This window comes from Amblyomma mixtum, chromosome 3, assembly GCF_055824585.1.
Source record: "Amblyomma mixtum isolate Tamu chromosome 3, ASM5582458v1, whole genome shotgun sequence".
Taxonomy (NCBI): Eukaryota; Metazoa; Arthropoda; class Arachnida; order Ixodida; family Ixodidae; genus Amblyomma; species Amblyomma mixtum.
Genome location: NC_143014.1, coordinates 319,081,887 through 319,106,199, shown reverse-complemented (window position 1 = coordinate 319,106,199; position 24,313 = coordinate 319,081,887). Strand labels below are relative to the sequence as shown.

Here is a 24,313-nt window from a genome sequence, read left to right as displayed (position 1 = left end):
ACATCCCACTGGCTGTCAGTTTGTGCATTTTTGAATGCCACTGGCACTTTTCCAGCAGGTGTGGAAACATGCTGCGCGTGCACGGTATGTTTCAGAGTCTGCTGGAAAGAACCAGTCAGTTTGTGCGTTGTTGAATGCCACTGGCGCTCTTCCAGCAGATAGCAGATGCCGAAACATGCTATGTGTGCATGGCATGTTTCCAAGTCTGCTGGAAAGAACCAGAACGGGAAGACACCTACTGGAGAAATTACGGCTACCTCTTGGTACACAAAGAGACAAGGAACTGATTAATAATGAAGACAGAAACAACATCCGGGTAAGACCAATACCCAGACACATGGATCCGAATTTACATCATGAAAGACGACAAGCCAGAGTCCGAGCACTCACCAGGGAACTCAGCGACAATCCCAACGTAATTTAACAAAACTTCTGTTTGGGCTAGATGGTGAATAGCTTATATTGAAATTAATTCAAGCGCAGAGGAACACACACACAAGAGGAGGAACACACAAGACAAGCCTGTGTGTTCCTCCTCTAGCGCCTGTCCTGTGTGTTCCTCCTCTTGTGTGCGCGTTCCTCTGCGCTTGAATTCATTTCAATCCCAGCGTAGTCTACACGGATGCAGCAAAGTACCAATACCAACACAAAACGATCGCCGTTGTAACAGACGAAGGAGGGCAAGAAATAACCACCGCAACGATAAACAACCCAAACATAGAAGCAGCTGAAGAAGCCGCCATTACTCTGGCAATATCGTACGGCAACGCAACAGGACACAACCTCAGTGACGGACTCCAAACAAGCATGTAGAAACTACACAAGAGGCAGGATCGACAGCATCGCCAATCATATTCTACACACGACGAGAAGACACAAAAACACTAAACATAGTATAGTGTGGGTTCCCGGACATGAGCGGATGAGGGGCAACGTGGCAGCAGACGAGTTAGCTCGAGGGTGCGTCAACCGAGCAGACTCAGCACTTTGCACCACAGGCACCTTTTGACCCAGTTACCCCCTTGTACTCAGATATACTTGATCATTACAGGGGTCAGCGGAAACGCTACCCAGCCCCACACAAAAGGCTCACCAAAGAGGAGGCGGTAGACTGGCGCAGACTACAAACCGGTACCCACCCACACCTGCACAAACTACACAAGATTTTCCCTACACAATATGCAGACGAATGTCCGTGGTGTCAGGGTAAACCTACACTAGAACATATCACATGGACCTGCCCTAAGGCAGACTTAGAGCCAAGAATAAACAACCCGAGTGTGATGCAGTGGGAGCTTGCTGGCCAGCGAAGACGAGGAAGCGCAACGATTCCTTGTGCGCCGAGCCACGATGGCAGCAGTCAAGTGCGGCATCCTGGACCAAGGACCGACCACGGCACCCAGTGACCCGTAAGGGTCACGAACACCAATTTATTTACAATAAAGTTTTTTCCATCCATCCATCTATCTTCTAGTCAGGGCGGGAAGCGATGACGGCTTTAATTCTTTCTGCGCGAAGACGCTTTGCGGCACAAGAATTCGCTCGACTGGACCGTCTTCCTTCCAAGACAAGAAGCCTCCTGCTTGGAGCGGACCAAACAAGGAGCAAAAAAAAAAAAGGATAACGCCACTCGGGCGCCCTACAAGAGGTGATCGCCCTTCCAGTCGGGAGCAGCGGGAAAAGGCGTCAGCATGGCTTCGCGCGGCTCGGGGGCAAAAAAAACAAACAAAACGGAACTCGCTGGGGCCCTGAGTGCTCCACGAAGAACGAGAAAACTCGCATTTTCAGCCATCCCATACTTTTTTAACTCGTGAGTAAATGTTGTTTACAGTTTCCTGAGATTTTCTCTTCCAGTTCTCGGCATTTAGGAGTAGCGTTAAAATACACGATGCTTAATAAATGTATTTGCGATACCGACACTCCGACTTTCGTTTTTGCCAAGCGATACCTGGTAATTATACACAAACGCATCGAAAGATAGTATCGAAGATACATATGTACAGTACCTGCAATACTGCCCATCTGCTTACCGGCTAACATTTCGTATTTTCCCGCATTTGATGACATCACAACGTTTCGACCAATCGCAAGTTTCCAAAGTCTCCACTTTTCTGGCCGATGAGTTTTCGTATTGTTGAGGTATCGAGTGTTTTCCTATTAATGAAACTTTTTTTGTCTTTTTTTGCATTTCGGCTAAGGAAATTTTGCAGCTTGACACTATCATCTTCACCATCTAAGTTTAAATCCAAAGTAAGCCAAAGCAATCGAATCCTGAAGTCGTAAACCCGGTATACCATGTTAGTGCACTGTTACCATGTGGAGCTATCGTGGAGTTTTGTGTGGTGCTCAGGAACTGTTTCCCCGGGTACTTGTAAAGGTAATATGAGGAACATTTTTTTATTTGCTGGCAGTTAAATCTCTCATGTTTTACTGAGTCCAGTTTAGCGTTGTTATTGCGCACTACTGGACGTCAGGAGAGCTTGGTTTCCCTTCGACGAGCTGACATTGGGTCAGCAGAAGAAGGGGCCGTGTATTTCGCATCTTTTATCGGCATCTGTCATAGCCGTACTTGCGGCGCGTACCTAAGCATCTGTACGGCGGCTGGCACTCCGGTTCCTGTGCTGCTGATTTTCATGCAACAGTAAAATGGCTAGCTGAGCGAGTTGGTACTGTACAGGGTCGTCCACTTAGAATGCGCTAGTACATGGCCGTGCTCTTTGGGGGGTCACTGCGTCCGAAGCGGCTGCGCATCGAAGCGAAGTGGCAGATGACGCGAAGCACCACGTCCAGGTACACCTTCTCCTGCGCCACTTTGCTGCGATGAGCGACTGTGTCGCACGCGGTGGCCCTCTGATGAGAGCGGCCATGTGCTAGCGCATTCTAATGGACGACCCTGTACATACCAAAACAGCGCAGCAACAGGGACGTTTTGCGTCGGTGTAACTGTTCGTGCCAGTTTGCCATAATTTACTATGTTGGCATTCTGCTCTTGTTGATGGGTGGCGGTGTGGTTCGCTGCGAATCACCGTCGGTTACAGAAGTAACACGCACAACAGCATTGTCGTGCGTGTTAGTTCCCCTTCCTTGTGTTACTTTCGAGCTCACGCCTCGAGAACATGAGAGATGGAGGCCCGGATTCACTGCGTTGCACCATCCGTGGAGTGTATATACTATATCATATGCAGTTCTTTCTCTCACCTTGTACGCAAGTCATGCGCCTGCGAGTGCTTCATTCTGATGGAGTTGCCCTTCGTGGCGATTTTGACATCAGATGACCGAAACGGCCTTGGTTTTAGAAAAGCGGACAAAAATTTGCAGCCTGTTTCTTTTTTTTTTTTTGGAGTCGCCGACAGATAAATCCTCAGAGTAATTAAGCCCACTTGGGACTCTTCAGTGTGAACTTACATAACAGAAGAGGTTTTGTGCTCCACCTTCATTGAAACGTGGCCTCATTTTAATGAAGGTGAAGAGTGAAAACCCTTGCGGTGATAAAGGCCCAGCATGTGCATGGGGAGGTGTAGAGTTTGGAAAAGGTGATTTCCCAGCATCTTCAGGGGTGTGTGTTCTGCCAGCAGTATACGTGAGTTGTGGAATGCCTTGCTCCAGCCGTGGATGACTTGCAGGAGGTTAGCGAAGAAAGGACTTGGAAGAGGGGAGCTCTCATGAGCCATGGTGGAGGCACACACTTCCAGTGTTGGCATACTGTCAACATGCACACAAATGAGTGTGGGTCCCAGCGTGTGCCATTGTGGTGTACCAGAGGGCACGGCATAGGCTTCGGATGAGGAGCCATGAAACACCACTCTCACTATGTTCACACTAGCAAAATACGAGCAATCATTTTGGTTCCTGCTTCTATGCAGGCCTCACCCCATTCTCTTCACTATTAGCACTCATTTGCTGCTTTCAGCCCAGTTTGGTTCCCTCACGTCACAATGGACCTGCACTTGGCATTTGAGGTTCGCTGGTCGTGTGCAGCTGAGAAATTGTTTTTTAAGGGGTGCATTTCAGTGAGATATATTTTTCCAGGTGAGGTTGTTCTGGCTTGTTTGAGAAGTGGTCATGTAGGAGAGGAATTCAGGAGGGGGTGGGGTTTCATTGCCACTTTTAGCAGCCTACCCACTACTGCACAGTGTAACAGCATTGGACTGAGGATATTTGTTTCCTTTCGTCGCATTGCATGCGCAGCTCCAGAAGCAGTATCTTGGGTAGGAGTGGGCAAGCCTTTTGTTTTTTCCCGACTCGGTCAAGAAGGGAGAAGGGCATTGATGTCTGAGCAGCTGCTAAGGAAATCAGTACACCTCTATTGTGGAGCTGTGGTGGAAGAGGGCTTTATGCTTGGTAGTGGCAGAGAAATGAATTTTTTTTTTTTACCTGTTGAGGGGGCTGTGTAGCATTTTGACATTTGTTTGGTTGAACTGAATTGGATGTTACAGTTGAAAGTGGGAATAAAAAGCTTAGACTAAAAAGTTTGCCATCCCCGTGCTTTTAATTCTATGGAAAGAAGTAATATTAAACCTGGGCTTAATTGTATTGCCAATGCTAGATACAACAGCATACAGATTTGTTGACTAAGTATTGTGGTACTAGCTTAAAGGTTTTAGAGGTTTGCATTTGGCAGTGGTCACATTTCCAGTAGCTTGTTTACATTAGCTAATTTTGGTTCATTGTACAAGTTGCATGAATGTGCAGTTCGGATGTCTTTTTGTGTGGCTGGGGAGAATTACTGGCATGAGAACCATCAGAAGGCATCAAGTTGGGTGTGTTTCGGGCTCCTGCCATTGATGATTTTTAGACATGAAATTAACAGATTTAACAAGTAGCATTGTCGTACAGTATAGAAGTGGCTTGAAAGAATTTGCAGGTATGCACACGAAACACTGGTCACAAAAGCTGCTGATATGCACTCCTACCAGCTGCCCCCCAGAAGCGCCTGTATTTTATGGAGGCCTACTTCTTTCTTTTCATCTTATTAAGTGTAGAAGCTCACCTGGATATGGTAGATAACCTATTTTGTTGCCTGCATGGGAATGGAAGCGGTGCGCTGTATATGTGGAAACATATATACAGCGAGTACGCTTGTGGAGACATGGGTGTTCTTTGTTGTTAGCCAGGTGAGCTCTGTAGTGCAGAGCTCTCTTTCTTCTGAAATTCATGGTGAATACAAGGGGGGGTACTGCGCACAAAAAGGCAAGGACAAGAAGATAACACAACAAGCGCAGACTCGCGACTAACGTTATTTGAAAACACGACACTCCTTTTATAGTTTCAAACTGTCACATCACACACATGTGGAAACCAAAAACCTGTCTTCATTGTGATACAGTTTGATAGAAGGGTCACTTACGCAATCTTTATCCTTCTGTTTGATGCAAAACGCCTCCGCTAACTCACGCGCCACCTGGTCACGGCTCCTCCTCAAAACTTTTGTATCTGTCAGCAAAGGCAGGCAAGGGTTATTGCGCGTAGCATCCGGGCATGCGCCACAATGCAGGGGTAAATTCGACCCTGTCCTTGATTTCATGGAAAGCTGGTGTTCCCTTAAGCGCTCATTCAAAGATCGGCCTGTCTGACCGATGTATACCCTGCCACAGGTGAGGGGAATCTGGTAAACGACACCCGTCTGGCAGCTGACAAAACGAGTGGCATGACGCTTCTCGCAGTCCGCTTTCCTCTTCCCTCCGGACATGACCTGAGGGCTCAATGAGGCCAACTTGCATGGGGCGGTAAAAACTACCGGCACGCTGTACCGTTTCGCCACGTTCTTCAGGTTGTGGGAAATTCTGTGAATATACGGTAGGACCGCTCGCCTCATTTCCTTAGAACGGCCACTATCCCGGCGCGTCCTATTTTTCAGTTTGCGCAGAAGCTTCTCTGCCACTGCAACAATGATTGAAGCAGGAAAACCAGCCTTCGTCGTCCTAATTACCTGATTATTGAGGCTCTCGTGCACCAGGTGAGCGCAAGACTTAGACAAGGCGCCCTGCAGGCAATACGTTCCGATAGCCCGTTTAACAGTCTTGGAATGTGCTGACCTGAACGGCAACAGGTCTTTCCGTGCACGTGGTAAGTACATCCAGCAAACGTGCTATCGGAACGTATTGCCTGCAGGGCGCCTTGTCTAAGTCTTGCGCTCACCTGGTGCACGAGAGCCTCTATAATCAGGTAATTAGGATGACGAAGGCTGGTTTTCCTGCTTCAATCATTGTTGCAGTGGCAGAGAAGCTTCTGCGCAAACTGAAAGATAGGACGCGCCGGGATAGTGGCCGTTCTAAGGAAATGAGGCCAGCGGTCCTACCGTATATTCACAGAATTTCCCACAACCTGAAGAACGTGGCGAAACGGTACGGCGTGCCGGTAGTTTTTACCGCCCCATGCAAGTTGGCCTCATTGTGCCCTCAGGTCATGTCCGGAGGGAAGAGGAAAGCGGACTGCGAGAAGCGTCATGCCACTCGTTTTGTCAGGTGCCAGACGGGTGTCGTTTACCAGATTCCCCTCACCTGTGGCAGGGTATACATCGGTCAGACAGGCCGATGTCTGAATGAGCGCTTAAGGGAACACCAGCTTTCCATGAAATCAGGGACAGGGTCGAATTTACCCCTGCATTGTGGCGCATGCCCGGATGCTACGCGCAATAACCCTTGCCTGCCTTTGCTGACAGATACAAAAGTTTTGAGGAGGAGCCGTGACCAGGTGGCGCGTGAGTTAGCGGAGGCGTTTTGCATCAAACAGATGGATAAAGATTGCGTAAGTGACCCTTCTATCAAACTGTATCACAATGAAGACAGGTTTTTGGTTTCCACATGTGTGTGATGTGACAGTTTGAAACTATAAAAGGAGTGTCGTGTTTTCAAATAAAGTTAGTTGCGAGTCTGCGCTTGTTGTGTTATCTTCTTGTCCTTGTCTTTTTGTGCGCAGTACCACCCTTGTATTCACCATGATTGACCGACTAGCCCAACAACGTACGCTCTTAAATTCTGAAATTCACTTTACAGTGTGGTAACGGTGCAGTCACTTTTTTTTTTTTGAACCGTCACGTCATCGCGTTGAATGATGCTCTGCCACCGCCGCTTCCGCAGCTGCTTGCTCCTCTTTCCACGCATCACTCTAGTGCAGTGACTCGCGGCAAGTCTAGGCATGCCTGGTGCAGCAGTGGCGCACCTTCTCTCTTCCCCTCCACTCTCCTACTCTGGCTCCTTCATGCTAGTTCCAGCTCTTTCCACTTTCTTCAACCTCTGCCATCACTGTGTCTACCCTCTCTACCGTGTTTCTCAGATTGTCTTCCCATTTGTGGATGCTGGCGTCACTACTGCAGCCGCACTGCAGTCTCAGGGAAAGGAGCCGTTAACAGCTCTTGCTGTAAGATTGAACACAGTGCAGGTGAAAAAAAGCTTCTTTACATCAGAAAATCAGTCCAATTCACCCTCTCAATGTGTTCATATAAAAAAAATTACATTCATACTCAACGTGATTCTTTAGAAAAGTACAGTGCCTTTTATAAAATACGTTTCGTACTATATGGCACAGCACGGTCTTCCAAGGGAATAGTGGTAAAATGCTATTCATGAAGGGGGAGTCTAGGAGGCATATCTCCCCACTGCTATTTATTGCATATCTACAGAGGTATTCAGAAGGTTGGATTGGAAAGAGCTAGAGATAAAAGTTAATGGAGAGCATCCCAGTAACCTCACATTTTTTTGATGACATTGACATGCTAAGTAACTCGGGAGGAAGTGCATTGTATAAATGAGTACTTGGAGACTGAAAAGAGAAGTGAGACTAAAATTTAATACAAGAGCGTAGACTGGTGGGCGAGTTGCCACGACATTCTAGGGAAAAGCAGCGCACGAACACAAACACGTGGGGAGAAGGGATGAGAGACAGTGCTGCGTCTCGTCCCTTCTTCCCTCAAGTTTGTATTAGTGCGCCATTTTTTACTAAAATTTAATGTAAGAAATTAATGTGCCACAATTTAGGGAAGAAAACATTTTACAATTAGACGGTAAGGTTTTGGATGTGGTGAGGGAATACATCTATCTAGGGCAAGTAGTGGGCACAGGTTAGGACCATGAAACGTTAAATAGCTAGGAGAACAATAATGGAGTGGGGTGCATTTGGTAGGTACTGTCAAATCATGACTTGCAGCCTATCAGCACCCCTCAAGAAGGAAGCATATATTAGCTGCATCTTCACAGTACTTGGTTATGGGGCAAAAACTCTAAGGCTAATAAAGATATTTGATATGAAATTGGGAACAGTGCAGTGAGCTAGGGATAAGGAAGTGATAGGGTTGGGATCCCAACCAGCGGCATGCAGTTGTTTTTTCTTCTGCTTTCTAATCAGTTATATTTCAGGGATAAATTAATTACACTAACAATTTCCCACTGATCGAGACCACAAATTAGAAAAAGAAACACTCCCTTTCCTTGCTCCTTGATTGCTCCTTCGTATTGTCACGTAGCAGTTGGTACAGGTAGCGCCGCGTCCAGACGGCAGAGGAACGCCAACACCGAGATGATGCCAGCGTACACCGAGACGGCCAGGATGGAACGTCGAGCTTCGTCTTCTTCAGCAGCGAACCGCGTGGCGCACGAGCTGCGTGGCGAACAGCCGCCGAGCGGCTATTGTTGTAGACGCGGCATTACCCTCCCTCTCGGAAAGAGCATCGGCCCGATGCTTTAACAAGAAAATAGAGAGAAAGAAATAAAAAAAAACACAGTAACACACAGCACTTAGTCACTGAATGTCTCGCGAAAAATAGGGCTTCATCCGCACTACATGAACAATCTCTGGTCTCTGCTGACGGCGAGTAGTCTGGGAAGCCCCATCCGGGAGAACTTCATAGGTTACGTCACTTAGCTGACGGAGAACTCGGTAGGGGCCGAAATACTGCTTGAGCAGTTTTTCGGAAAGACCACGGCGTCGAATGGGGGTCCATACCCACACTTTGTCGTCCGGGGCGAACGTCATCAGTCTGTGGCGGCGGTTGTAACGTCGGGCGTCACGGTCTTGTTGGTTCATGATGCGCACTCTTGCAAGTTGTCGAGCTTCTTCTGCGCGAAGCGTGAACTCCTGGGCGCCAACGTCGGGGTCGCGGCCATCATGGGGCAGCATTGCTTCCAACATTGTCGACACTTCGCGGCCGTACAACAGACAGAAGGGCGTCCTCCGCGTTGTTTCCTGTTGAGCCGTGTTATACGCGAAAGTAATATATGGCAGGATATCGTCCCAAGATCGATGCTCAACGTCAACATACATGGACAGCATGTCGACGAGAGTTTTGTTGAGGCGCTCGGTCAGGCCATTCGTCTGGGGATGGTAGGCGGTTGTTTTCCTGTGAGTAGTGCCACTCAGCCGCATGAGGGATTCCAAGAGTTTGGCAGTGAAAGCGGTGCCTCTATCTGTGATAATTAGTTCTGGAGCGCCATGGCGGAGGACGATGCATTCCACGAAAAATTTCGCAGCCTCGGCTGCTGTGCCGCGCTGGAGGGCCTTGGTTTCAGCGTAGCGCGTAAGGTAATCGGTGGCAACGATAATCCACCGGTTTCCCGAAGATGATGTTGGAAAAGGGCCGAGAAGGTCCATGCCAACTTGCTCAAACGGGAGTCTGGGCACTTGAACGGGATGCAAAAGTCCAGCTGGCTTGACAGGGGGTGTTTTTCTTCGTTGACAATTACGGCATGTGCGCACATAGTGTCGTACAGTCGCTGCAAGCTTAGGCCAGTAATAGCTCTTTTTGATCCGGGCCAGAGTGCGGGCGTAGCCGAGGTGACCTGCGGTGGGCTCGTCGTGACACGCCTGCAAGATTTCTTCACGGAGATTCGCTGGAACGACGAGGAGGTAGTCGCTTCCGGTTGGAGAAAAGTTGGCTTTGTACAGCACGTTGTTGCGCAGACAAAAGGAGGACTGGGTTCTTGCGAAGGGCTGGGGAACCTCCTCGGTACGTGCTTCCAGGAAGTCGATGAGAGGTTTCAACGCCGGGTCTTCACGTTGCTGACTGGAAATAGTCGCTGCGTCTACGGCTGCGATGAGAGGAAAGTCCGGTTCGTCGTCGTCGAGCGCAGCTTCGACTGGATATCTGGACAAGCAGTCGGCATCGTTGTGCTGGCGCCCTGATTTATACACGATGGACATGTCAAACTCCTGAAGGCGTAAGCTCCAACGCGCAAGGCGGCCAGAGGGATCCCGTAAGTTCGTCAACCAGCAGAGACAGTGGTGGTCGGTTACAACTTGAAAATGCCGGCCGTACAGGTAAGGTCGAAATTTTGTCACAGCCCATACCACGGCAAGGCATTCTTTTTCGGTCGTGGAATAATTAAATTCAGCACGAGACAGAGTGCGGCTGGCGTATGCTATTACACGCTCAGCACCGTCCTGCCACTGGACGAGTACAGCACCGAGACCCACGTTGCTGGCATCTGTGTGGACGAGAGTCTCCGCACGAGAATCGAAATGACCAAGGACAGGCGTGGATTGCAAGCGTCGCCGTAATTCATCAAATGCCTGCTGCTGCTGTTCTGTCCACGCGAATGGGACGTCCTCTCTTGTAAGATGCGTCAACGGTGCAGCAAGTCGGGAAAAGTTGGCAATGAACCGCCGGTAATACGCGCAAAGGCCCAAAAAACGCCGGACCGTTTTCTTGTCCGAAGGAGTGGGAAAGTTGGCGACGGCAGCTGTTTTAGCAGGATCCGGCCGGACTCCACGATGGCTGACGACATGGCCCAGGAAAAGGAGCTCCTCATAACCAAAGTGGCATTTCTCGGGCTTCAACGTCAGGCCGGCAGATCTTATAGCCTGTAGCACGGTCAAGAGGCGCTGGAGGTGTTCTTCGAACGTTGGCGAAAATACAACAACGTCGTCCAGGTATACCAAGCACGTCTGCCATTTCAGGCCCGACAAAACAGCGTCCATCATTCTCTGAAATGTTGCCGGAGCTGAACACAAACCGAAAGGAAGGACCTTGAACTCATAAAGGCCATCCGGCGTCACGAACGCTGTCTTCTCGCGATCCCGCTCGTCAACTTCGATCTGCCAGTAACCACTTTTTAAGTCCAGCGAAGAAAAGTAGCGCGCGTGCCGCAGCCGGTCAAGAGAGTCGTCAATGCGTGGTAACGGGTAGACGTCTTTCTTGGTAACCTGGTTAAGCTTCCGGTAGTCAACGCAAAATCGCAGACTACCATCCTTCTTCTTAACCAAAACCACAGGCGAAGCCCACGGGCTCCTCGACGGCTGAATAACACCATCCTGCAGCATCTCTTTGACTTGTTCAGCTATGGCTTCACGCTCCCTCAGTGAGACACGGTATGGGTTTTGTCGAATTGGTCGGGTACTGTAGTCCGTAATGATGCGGTGCTTAGCGAGAGGCGTCTGTTTGACTGCCGACGTAGACGAGAAACAGTCTTGGAACTGATGCAGTAGGCCGACTAGGCTCTCCCTATCGGCTGGGGGTAAGTCTGGGTTCACGTCGAGGATCAGCTGAGGTGTGCAAGAATTGCACGTTTCGCTCTGGAGGGCAAGGCAGTCGTTAATTTCAGCGATTCCCTCGAAGTATGCGACCGCAGTGCCCTTGGCGATGTGTTGCCGTTCGGTCCCGAAATTCGTTAGAAGGACATCTGCCAGGCCGTTCCGTAGCGTGACGATACCCCTCGCGATGCAGACCCCATGAGAGAGCACAAGCGCAGTGTTCTGTTCTGCTACGCCGTCAGCACTGCACCGGTCGTCACAAATGACAGTAACGAGGGCACAGGATCGCGGAGGCACGGTCACATCGGCGTCGATTATGCGCAGGGCCACTCTGCGTGGTTCGGTGTCGGCTGAAATCGGTCCAGGGGTCGAAAATGTTACCAGACGATCAGGAAGGTTTATGATGGCACCATGCTCACGCAAGAAGTCCATTCCGAGGATCAGGTCTTTGCAGCAGTGCGGCAGAACAACAAAAGTGCCAACAAAAGCAGAATTGGCAATGGTGACTCGAGCAGTGCATCTTCCGACAGGCGTCATGAGGTGACCGCCAGCAGTACGAATTTGAGGTCCATCCCATGCTGTCTTTACCTTGCTGAGGCGATCCGCGAGGTGCTTGCTTATTATCGAAAAGTCCGCGCCTGTATCAACTAAAGCAGTCACTGGGTGCCCGTCAACGTGAATGCGGAGGTCGGCGCTAACTGCATCGGTGTCAGGGAAACTCGGGTTCACAGAATCGGGCTGCGGCGGCATCGGGATCTCGGCATCGCGCTCCGGCGGCGTTCGGGGGTCTTCGTTATATCCGCTGTCAGCAACCTTCCCCCCTGAGGTCGCCGCTTTCAGTTTCCCCGGCGCGGGCTTGGAGACCGGCCCCGCCGTCCATCTGGGAAAGCCTGGCGGCTGGGCGACGTGATGCGTGCGGGAGACGGAGATCGGGGTCGGCAGGTAGAGGTGGTGTCATGGGCAGCAAGGTACTCCTCTATTTCGTGGGGTCGCTCACCGAAACGGGGACAGGGAGCGTCACGTGGGAAACCCCGGAGGCCGATTTCACGGTAGGGGCAACGGCGATACAGGTGGCCGGCTTCCCCGCAATGGTAACAGAGCGGCTGCTGATCAGAAGTGCGCCAAACAGCCGCCTTCCGGGCCGGTGGACGCATGGCAGGTCCTCGCTGAGGCCGCTGGTAGAATGACGGTGACGGAGCGGTTGGCGGCGGCGGGTGGTACGGCAAGCGTTGCACAGGTGGCAACTCGGAACGGAGAGCCGCGGCGTAGCTCATGGGGCGTGGCTCCGGCATGACTGGAGGAGGCGGTGAAAATGCTTGGCGAATCTCGCCGCGCACAACCTCGGTAAGAGCCGCAGCCGTCGGATCAGAAGAGGCAAGGGTCAGGTTCTGGAGCTCTTCACGGACCACCGCGCGTATGAGCTCACGCAGCGACGCATTGTCGCTGGACACGCTCAAAGAAGCCGCACTGGCGCTTGGCTCACCGCACAAAGAGTCATTTCGGCGGCAGCGCTGATGCAAGGCCCGCTCAATGGCGGTCGCCTCTTTGATGAAGTCGGCTACCGTCTGCGGGGGATTGCGGACCAAACCAGCGAAGAGTTGGTCCTTCACACCTTGCATCAGGTGGCGGAGCTTCGTGGATTCCGCCATATCTGGGTCAGCGCGCCGACAAAGACGGGTCACGTCCTCGGCGAACATGGCAACGCTCTCATTAGGCTTTTGGACGCGGGCGTCCAGGAGGCGCCGCGCACGATCCCGGCGGTCCGTGCTAGCAAAGGTGTCCCGGACCTGCTGGCGAAAGGTATCCCAGCTTTGGAGATCGGCCTCCCTGTTCTCGAACCAAATCTTGGCTCCGTCTTCGAGGGCGAAATACACGTTCCGCAGCTTCTGCGCAGGGCTCCATTGGTTGAAATCGGCAACCCGCTCAAACTGGTCAAGCCAGTCTTCAACGTCTTCGAAGGTGACGCCATGGAAGCTGGCTGGCACGCGGGGTTGCTGGAGCGTCAAGTGTGAAGCGCTAGCCTGCGCCATGGTGGTATGCTCACCAGGTCGATGAGTGCGTGCCTCTTTTGGGAGAAGACCAAACTCTGGGACCAGTCCCAGGAGGCGGCGGCTGCTGCGGTGAACGGGCGTGCAGACAAGGGGTAGCTGGTCGGGACTCGATGAGCGGCTGTCTGAAGAGGTGTTGGACATGGGACGTCGAGCCCGCAACCTCCACCAGTGTCACGTAGCAGTTGGTACAGGTAGCGCCGCGTCCAGACGGCAGAGGAACGCCAACACCGAGATGATGCCAGCGTACACCGAGACGGCCAGGATGGAACGTCGAGCTTCGTCTTCTTCAGCAGCGAACCGCGTGGCGCACGAGCTGCGTGGCGAACAGCCGCCGAGCGGCTATTGTTGTAGACGCGGCAGTATGTATGTTTTAATGAGCCCCTCATTTCCCTACTTTGTCTGCTCAGTAGCTTAATGAGGGCCTTGGTCCTGGCAGTCCCAGTGCCATAGGAAGCATAAGAGGGTTCTCTCCCAGCTTCCACGCTTGCCGTTTGATCACGTTATATCTGACACTCGCAGCAATACAGGACGCATTATGTCCGCCGCTGTGGACGAGGGCGCCACTGGTGAGCACTCTCAGGTTTATTTTACGTGTAACATAAATACCCCCTGAAGTAGAAGATTGGCCAGCTGCTGCCATAGCTCAGTTGGTAGAGCACCGGACACTTAGTTCGGAGGTTGTGGGTTTGGATCCCACCGGCAGCATGTGGTTGTTTTTTCTTCTACTTTCTAATCAATTATCTTTAAGCGACAAAATAATTGCACTATTATTTTTCCACTCATCAAGACCACAAAGAAGATTTGAAAAGAAACACTCCCCTATGCTCCTTGGTTTCGGTGACTGTTGGCTTTCTTCAAACACAGAGCAGAATAGGCTAGAGAACTACTGCAGAGCAGGGCATGTGGTCTAGAGAGTAGATAGCTGGTGGCCACTCGGGATAATAGAGTGGATTCTAAGAGATGGCAAAGGTAGCACGGAATGGGAGTGGATCATTGACAGGGGGCAGTTGCAAGTGGCAAACACCGATTCATGTCAAGCTTAGAAAACTGCGTGCATATTTCTGAAGGAAGAAGTACTGTACGTAACCAGTGCATGTATTGTACTGTACATAACCCACCTGTGTGGCCAGATGGCAAGGGCTAACGAAAAAGGTCAGAAGGAGACTAATACCCGTGCCGCATGTACACAAGAAATGGCAGTAAACGCTTAAGGCCTTAAGTTTGTTAATGCCATTATTTTTGGAGTTGGTGCTATACCATTATTGTAGACGTCCACATTTAATGTCATTATATTAAAGTCACGATGGCGATGACACTTTTGAACCAGTCAAAAATTTCACCTGTATATAAACAGTGCTAGGAGCACAGTATCTCGGGAATGTTGTTGAAATGTAATATAAAAATTATTTTGCAGAAAACACCGCTGTTCTTGCCTGACAGGTCGCAAAAGTAGCCATAAACTCGCATGTCAGCACATAAGTCGAGAGTACCTGTCAGAAATGCTGGTAAAAATCGCGGCATTCACATCGAATACACAGTAGAGATGCATCATCGGACTGAAAGGCATGAAATAATCATTTGCTATTGGTTAGGAATTTGCTGCCAACAAAGTTGCATGCTTTTCGCATGTGGAATGAAATCAATTGCTTGGGGGCATTCCCCCAAGCAATGCTGAGTTGTGGCGAACTCAGTAGGTCGCAAATGGCACTAAAGCTAATGCCATTAAATTTTCATATGTGGCACTGTACAAATGCCATTAAACTTTAAGGCAGTAAGCATTTACTGGCATCAAACTTGCCTGTATGGCATGGTTATAAGAACTGTGGCGAGGGATGGTAATAAAATGGCCGGGTTGGTGGGAAGAGAGCTGTGTTTATTTATACAATTCAAACAGGTATGGGATACCCTGTTGTAAATTTTGAAAGATCGAGTGGATGTGGAAAGGACATGTATTGCAGAGGACAGATAACCAGTCTTCTGTTAGGGTACCGAATGGGCTTTACCTGAAGCCCATGGTGGATCAGGAGCTTTGACGAACTAGTGATCTCTTGAAAGGTGGTCGGCCAAAGGCCCTTTTCTCAAACATTTCACCCCTGAAAGCCGAGCACTAGGCTAGGGAAAGCTTGTACCCATTAGAAAATGGATGGGTAGCTGGTGGCACTTGGAATCATGGATTGCAGTTAAAGGGAAGCATAGACATCGTGAGGTCAAATTTGGAAATTTGCTGGCGTCAGTTGGTGCAGGACAGGGTGACTGTAGGTCATTGGAAGAGGCTTTTGCCCTGCAACCGACTTAACTCAGCTGAATTGTGCATCTGTGTTGGTGCTTTCTGGCATTTAGAAAAGGGACTAGTACTGTTATTGTGAGCTGGTAGAAAGACTTATAGCCAGGAATTTTTCATATCTGTGGTTAGCATTTTGTCAACGTTAAAATAGAATTGAGTGTAATGGTCACCATTTGTACGGAGCGCTGTGATACAGGATGTTGCTCCCTGAATGGAAAGTTCTCATACAAGAAGTCATTTTGCTTTTGTTATCCGATAGCACGAGGAGCTGGTCGGCCCAAAAGGCGGTGTGGAATGTCACACTCAATTGGGATGTGAAATGAAAGAAGCAGAGCGAGCAGGATTAGAACCTGCAGTGACATGAACAAATCAGCTTTGATGGCTGCTGATAACAGCAGGTTACCATCGTGTTTAGGCTGCCAGTCTCTCACGCTGTGTTTTGGATGTCGTCATCTTCATCGTCTTCTTATCCGTGCGCAAGGCAGTCCGAAAATAGCATGCGGGTACATGCACATGCAAGCCAATTTTTGAATGCGTGGCCCCTTTACTGACAGGAAAAATATATTTGGCCCCCAATTTACCTAGTTAAGCTAAATTTAGCTGTTTGCCTTCGTTTAACGTTGTTTATCTTTGTTTATCATTGTTTACCTTTTTATCAGCTTGAGAGTTCAAGTTGTACCCAAATGTTCTTGCAATTGTTCCTCAGTTTTCCTGTTACGATAAGCCACCTGAGCTGCTTGTTGCAATTTGAGTTGTTGCTCCCTGTGTTCGACGGTCTCTGAAGCAACTTTTACTCAGCTGTCTACTACCCATTGCTCCATCGACTTCATCATTCGCCTCTTTCTCATTTTTTATCTGTTTCCGCGTCCCGTTCAGCAAGTTTGTACTGTCTGCCACTTTGCTTCGGCTTGACACCTCACTACAGCCACTGCATTGGTTGACTCACTTGGTGCTCTCTTCTTTTGCGTTGCTGTTCAGCTCATCGTGTACATTGTTCATCTTCAGAATCAGTCGAAGGACTGGTTTGAACCGTGATTTACTGTTTACTGCGCTGCACATTTCTCCAGTGACGTTATCCTTCGCCTCTTCTTTCTGGCATCTGCATGTGCACTCAGGCACGTTTCTTTCTCTTCATCTTCACACCCAGCCGCCGCGGTGGCTCAGCGGTTATGGTCCTCGGCTGCAGACCCAAAAGACGCGGGTTCGATCCCGGCCGCGGCGGCTAGAATTTATTTGGAGGAGAAATTCTAGAGGCCCGTGTACTGTGCAATGTCAGTGCACGTTAAGGAACCCCAGGTGGTCGAAATTTCCGGAGCCCTTCACTACGGCGTCTCTCATAGCCTTAGTCACTTTGGGACGTTAAACCCCATAAAACCAAACCAAACCATCCTCTTCACACCCTCTCTCCACTCAGCTGGTGCAACGCAGCTTCGAGCTTACCAGAGTTACTGCAAGGTTCACATTGATTTAACAGTGACCCATCTAGTGCTGGCGCACTAACAAGCACCATCTCGCAGGCATGCAGCAAATCACATGAAACAGTGGCAGATTTGAAACAACAAATTAAATTTTCATTGGTGTGGATTAATTCTATGGTATCGCATTTTGTGGTGGGTTCGGCATCTGTGAATGTTATGACCTTTGCCTTCCTGCTTTTCAGAGGATGTCCGCAGCTGTTTCGAGCAACACGCTTCGAAAAGGTGAGGAGAAGGGCAGTATATGTATTGTGTTCATTTGTATTAGTGCCAAAAATATGGTAGACACATGGCTAATTGGATTCCAGTGTCTACTCAGTGAAGTTTCTTTTCCGTATTTCCTTCAGGTGTCAAAAGTCTCACTGCTGTTCCGGGACCTGTCAGGCCTCCATAGTTCTGCCCTGCGATTTTTTGCTCTTGTGTTTCCTTGCTGGCTGTGGTGGCTGTTTGCTAGGTGTTTTTAAATGAAGTTACAGTACTTGAAAAAAAAAAAGGGGGAGGGGTCTGGGTTATATAGCGCTGATTACTTCTAGTCAGAAAGCCTGGGTAGTCTTTTCATTGCATTTTGTGTGCCAGATAGTTCAAACCTTTGTGATTAATTTGCATGTCATGTCTAGCTTTGCCAGGTCTAGACAATGCATGTGCGCTGCTGTACCTGCACCATTTGTTTTGAATTTTCCAAAACCTCAGATGTGTGTGTGTGTGGGTGGGCATGCACAGTATGGGGTTTAAAATCGGAGGAGAGAAATCCGTTTTCTCCGTTTAAGCGCGGCTGACTCAGTTCAAAACCGCGCTGACCCCACCCCGTGGTCGCGTACGCTACCGAGTGCACAGCGACCACGGCGGGCCTTGCTCTGCGGGAACAAAGGAACGACACACTGGCTGACACAAACAAGGCATTTATTGCTATAACAACAATAACGCCAGCTAGCAACAAAATACACTGAGGAATCGAGGAACTCCGACTCACCAGCACGGCTACGAGCGAACGTTCGCCCACGGTAGGGCAAAGGGATAAACTCCGAGGCCGAGCAGGACGGGCTCGGCGGGAGCAAGTTCCGACCAAGAGGCGCCCGTCGACGAAGAGCGGAGCAGTGCGCGGAAACGTCCACACGCTATCCGGGACCCAGGGAGAAGAGACCCTGTCGCTTCCCGCGAGCGCGCAGCAAAACGCCATCCGTGGCGCTGGTGTCGCTGTGACGCGAGCGCCCTCCCCAGTTAGTTACAGTAACCAAACTGAGAAGGGTGCGTTGCGGGAGAGCTAAGTACAGGGAACTAGAGCGTTGAGGGAAAGCGAACGCAGGGGACGAAGGTGTCCCCACAACAGATACAGAACACACACAGCTATTATGCATTCACTTTGTTATTGTTCTGCTGCATTAAGGTTGCCAGTGCAGTTCTGTACATCCTTTGGTACAAGCCGTACCTCAAATTACTACTTGTGTCTGATGTAATTGGTATGTGATTGCAGATTGATTGCATTTTTCCCCATAACTAATCAGAAAGTACGGTTTATGTAACCAGCTTCACCTTTGCCACAAGGTGGCTTTCAAATGCATCTTGCTGCTCAATTTTTTGTACCCGTGGGAGGGGGAGAGAGAAAGAGGTTCGGTTACCAGCAAAGGCAGAGAAGTTGGCGCAGCTTTGTAAAAACTGGAAAACTGGCTAATATAGGCTAATTTTAGTCTGCGCAAACCTGCGGGTGCAAATGGTAGCCATATGATGATGCTGTAGTCACCTCCTTCCACTGCTATAATTTATTTGTGGTTGTGGCTCTCCCTGAAAGAATTAAGGTGCAAAAACTGAGTACATAGTGAGTTGTGGCAGTAGTGAAAGTAACTTTTAAAGGGGCACTGGTAACAACTCCATTATTGCTCTTGGTAAAAATTTATTCTTTGGCTCCTTCTGGGTATGTTAACGTTTGTCCAGCAGCAAAAGATGCATCAATTGGTGAGAAAATAGAATTTAAAAATCTTCCTGCCAGTCTTCTTAAACTTGTGACATCCTTAGCGGAAGGGATGGGTTGCCACCGTATCTGAGGCAGGTCAGATACACGCCTTTGGGTGCCTGCTGTCAGTGCTAGCACTGCGAAATCTTGTGACGAGGTGAATGGGGACCGTTCTTGGGGGTGGCCTTTGATCTGCATTTTGCATCGCTGTCATGTGGTGAAGCCAACTGAACTAGAGCCTATAGTGGTAGCCTTTGGCTTATGTGCTTTGCTACCAAAGGTGTTGCTGAAACCTACTGCACTTTAATTTGTGTGAGTGATTAGGTATTCTATACATAGTGTACTGGTAACAGGATTAGGCATCTCATGATAAGCAGTGGCTAGTTCCAAGCAGCCATCTGCTGCAGCTGTGACGTTAAGCAGGTTAGGCTTACCAACACCCAGTAAGTGGTGCGCTGCCAGCTGGCTGGCAGGCGCACGTTGTGCAAGAAGCGCATTATTAGCATGGTTGCAACATATTCTTGCATGTAGGTTAGAGGTAAGCCTGTCTGTTACCATGTTTTGTATATCGAATAATCGACGTATCGCCACGAATCCTTGTACTGTTTGTTCACGCTCAAAGCCGTTGGCACTCGGCTTTATGATTTTGTTTGTGACACTAGGATTTGCCAGCCTTGTCTCGATTGATCACGGCCATGCACAACTGCTTCCGCATTGTTCCAGAGCATTGCAGTTGCTTTCGGTAACTTATCGAGAAGTTTCCTTACTGGAATTACGTGGAGTCCGGCCGAGAGTGGCAGGAATTCTGTTCGACGACCGCCAAGGGCGCTTGTTGCTGAGTCATTCAGTTGTTTGTGGGTGTAGGTTAGCCCAATAAACAGCTTCTTTTGTAAACCCTTTTTACTATCTTCCAAACTGCCAGACTGCTCCACCACTACATGAAACTATAGAACTATTTTGCGATCCTCTTTGATTTCGATATAACGGGGTTTGACTGTATATTCCACTTACACCTTGTGTTTTTAGCTGCTAACAGGTTCATTCTCGTTTATTTGTCAAGAGATGTGATGTTGGCAAAAAGTCAGATCAGAATATATATTGGGGGTATTTGTCATCTTGGGCTGAGTGCACTCCAAGATTACCACTATGTCTGGGGTGTGGCCTTCACTTGTGCCACTACAATGTGGGCTGATGTCCGTGCAGATATTTTGGGTGAGTTCCCCCGGGTGTACAACTCGGAAGATGTGGAAGCTGGCCGGATCGACTGGTGGGAGGCCATGGGGCTGCATGCGCCCTCCAAGGGGAAGGTGAGTGCAAACATGTGCCGCCATAACCAACACCTTGCTCCTTGTGCGCAATGTGGAGTGTCGAAAATATGTTTGCGTTTGTTGCCACTTTATTTGCTGTTGCAGAAAGGTCTTGCTTGGCCCTGAAGTTGAAGCACCTTCTTTCCTAGTGTGGTTGGTGACAGTCCTGATCTCAGTCTATCGTTGAATTGGGCTTGGCCCTCCATCGCTGGTAGGGGAAGTGTGCTGTAGTGTTGCTTAGAAAGCTGTTCATGATTGCAGCAGAGCAGTTTATTGCAGACAGTGAGGTACTGAAGTTGTGAGGCAGTACATCTATCGATGCCACGTGGCGACCACATGTCCACATTCTTGTACGACAAAGACCATACCGTGAGAGTAAGAGTGGGTTGAAATGCAACTAGCAGGGACACTCAGGTTATGCACAGCAGCTGATATTCCTCAAAAGAGAAATTAATTTTTTAGGAACATTGTTATATTTTTCCAATTTTTGTATTATCATTACTTGTTCGTTTTCTCACTTTCTATCATCATCGTCACATCACAGTATATCCAACACATTCTGCCAGTACTAGCCTGTTGGGAGAAAACTCTGAGCCTAACTAAGAAACCCTGAAATGAGACTGAGGATAGCAGATACAATGTTTGGAGATAGGAGAGCAGTGTGGATTAGAGAACAAACATATCAAGAGGATGCAGGGGACACTGGTATGCCATGGAATGTGCACAGATGATGGTCTCTAAGAGACATTGGGGATACCAAAGGAAGGAGCGACAGAGCTGGAAGTGGTAGAGTAGGGTGTGGAGGAGAGATCTGGAACCTTGGCTGTGGCTGGTTGCGGAGAGTGGTAATTGAAGAGCACTGGGAGCAGCTCTTGAGACGCAGTGGATTTAAACAGGTTGACAACTGAGCGAAATGTGTTATGAGATGAAAGTGAAAATGAAAAGCCTTGCTTACATTGATAGACGCTTGTGTAATATTATGGGTTAAACAAAGAATCCTTATTTTAATTCAGCACAGAAGGTCACCTGAAGTGATGCCATCATATGGCTTTGTATCAGCTTGCATTTACCCATATATGCCTAGTTTTGTGAAGGAGCTCTAAATACCTGTTGCGTAAATGCTTGCACTCTCAAGCATAGGTTCAAGGGGCTTTAATCTTTTCCTGTGCAAGCTTTGCATTGTGTGCATTCAGTTTTGTGCATTCTGTGCACCAGAAAGAGCTGTTGTTCTCTGGTAGCACTGAGCAGATACGGCATTGTGGTTCTGCAAGAAAATCGGACAAGGTTTGCTCATTGTTGTGAGAAATCCGCCACACTGGATGAGAAATGTGACGTTGTACCTTATAGACCTTATGCAAAATTGCTGCCATCTATCGGAGAAAAGGAGAACCAGTGGAAATCCGCCATGTTGGAGGATGACAGAAGCTCGTTCCGCCTCTGCTGTCTGGATTTAGGCGTGACCTGCGTTAGCTCCCTTACAGCTGTGCTGGCTCGAAAATCTTATTTACTGTCACTTGAGCCTGTAAACATGACTGAATGGTCAGTCGACGTGTTTCTGCTGCCCAAGTTTCTAAGTGACTTCGCAGACACTTACTACGCGTCCAAACCACTTTCCGAAAGCCACCGAGTACGGAGCTACAAGTTTTTCACGGAGTCCTACGTCAGTTTGCCGACGCTGAACACGAAGAAATGTACGAAGCAAGTGTAATTTCCGTTTACGGCTATAAATGTGCGCATTTCGGTCTAGTTTGAATCAGTTTTTATTTGGTTCGATACTTTTTGCGGATGGGCGTGCTGCTTGAATTGCTGTTGTTGTGGTTGCGTTTTCTGTGTTGTGTAGGCGCCGAAAGCAAACGATAGTAAACTTCACGCTCATGTTGGTAGTGTCGAAAAAAGTGGCCTCTCAACATGTGACGCTTTTCATTTTCCTTGAAAAGTTCATACAGCATTTGTTTGTTTGCCCTAGTGCTCTAGAGCCCCTAGTTTGCCCTAGTGCCCTAGACCGAGAGAGAAAACATTTTATTATTATTACCGGGCACATAGACCCCTGGGTCGCCGCACGACCCCACTACACAAGTGCTTACCATTCTTGGACTATCGCGCCGCTAAAAACACGCAGCCCGTGAATGCAGCAGTGTATATGGTTTTACCACGACGAGCAAGCAGTTGTGCACTGATATTTTTGGAGGATTCTACACGCGTTATGCATTCCCGCTACTAGTTGGAACTATAGTACCGCTTGAGCGGCTGCCCTTACGGTCCTTTCTTTTTTTTTTTTTTTACACAACACACGGTTTCGTGGAAACCGGCCGGTTCAGTGAAATCGCTACACGCATACAAGCCGTAGCTCCACAAAATAGGCACCTTTCCCTGGTCAACAGAAACGATTGACTTACTTGCAGAGCGCAAACGTTCTGTGCCACGGGCACTTGACCCTTGCTATTGTTTCCGTCGAAACAAATATTCGCACTAAAAACTAACGCGTGTAACCGCTGCAGCGGATAACGCTAGGAGCGACGGTTCTCACAAAGCGCGACCCGTACCACTGAACAGCTGATCACGATTACTCTCTTGCGAGGCCGATAATCGCAGCACTTCACGGGAAATCGCAGCAGAAAAACAGCTTTTGTGTGATATTTTCTTCGTGCCTACAAAGCTTATTTCTAATTTCATTTGCTACATGGCGTTAACGAAATGTGTTGCGCGATGTCTCGACATGTAGCCACGGTTCTGCAACATTTGTGCTGCGGACGTCGAGGATCGCAGTCCAAAAATAGAAATGCGCTCAAATCAAGCCCTCTTGCCTTTTCTCCCTGGGCTTCTTTGCGACCCTCCTGCGTACAGCAAGGCAATGAGCAATATGTGAGGATATTGAAGGCGGTGAAACTCGAGCGCGCACGACGAGCGTGTACCAGTACGTGCTGTGAATCCGGCGGCTATCCTCCAACATGGCGGAACGCGCGCGGCGACCGCTAGATGGCAGTGCATTTCGCATAAGGTCTATAGGTAGCTGTTTTGCCTTGTGTCCTACATTGTAGGATGGCTCAAAAGTTGGTATTGAGAAAAATATTTCTATCAATTAATGGATAACTCTAAATGCCTTAGTGACTGACATTTTGTGTAAAAAGTATATGCATTTTTTTAATTTGGGAAGTGTCGGCGGATATAGGTTAACGTAGGTGCTGTGAAATGGATCACGTTTTGCTTATAAATGGCAGGTTGTACTTTATTACCGTTTCCACTTTTTTCAGAACGTCCTCAACTGCAAAGATTGTTTATGTTGAAAAATGGTCGTGCATTTGCTTTGAGTAATAATGAGGAATAGCAAAAAAGTGGCAGCCCTTGTATCATGACAAAGCACATAACTACTTTCACACACATGTGAAGACGAAAGAACATGTGATACTGTATGTGCAGAATTCTAAGATGAACTTCAAGAGAACAGAAAACTTCAGCGCTTTATCAGAAGTTTGTCTTATCAGGAGTACCCCCAGACGAGATGTGTGATCATACCAGGCATGGCCAAATATCTCTTGTAGGAAAGCAATGACTGAAAAAGCCTTGCAGTGAGGAGATAATGACAGAAAGAGGATTATTGCATTGTAAGCTGCTGCGGTGGCTCAATGGTTATGGCACTCGGCTGCTGACCGAAGGATGCGAGTTCAACCTCGGCTGCGGCAGTCACATTTCAATGGAGGTGAAATTCTAGAGGCCCGTGTACTGTGCGATGTCAGAGCATGTTAAAGAACCCCAGGTGTTCAAAATTTCTGGAGCCCTTCACTGCG

The 24,313-nt window shown here is 48.9% G+C and overlaps 1 protein-coding gene across 1 annotated transcript in view; it reads left to right on the top strand.

The window, feature by feature from the left end:
• Positions 1 to 2,286: 2,286 nt before the first annotated feature.
• The window catches only part of LOC149355751 (valine--tRNA ligase-like), a 35,955-nt gene continuing 13,928 nt past the window's right edge, over positions 2,287 to 24,313 (top strand). Inside the window, exons 1-3 of the mRNA XM_089583999.1 lie at positions 2,287 to 2,377; positions 17,459 to 17,498; positions 20,425 to 20,528. Of these exons, the coding sequence (XP_089440125.1) occupies positions 2,315 to 2,377; positions 17,459 to 17,498; positions 20,425 to 20,528 (207 nt within the window). The 5' untranslated portion in view covers positions 2,287 to 2,314. The remainder of the gene's footprint in view (positions 2,378 to 17,458; positions 17,499 to 20,424; positions 20,529 to 24,313) is intronic.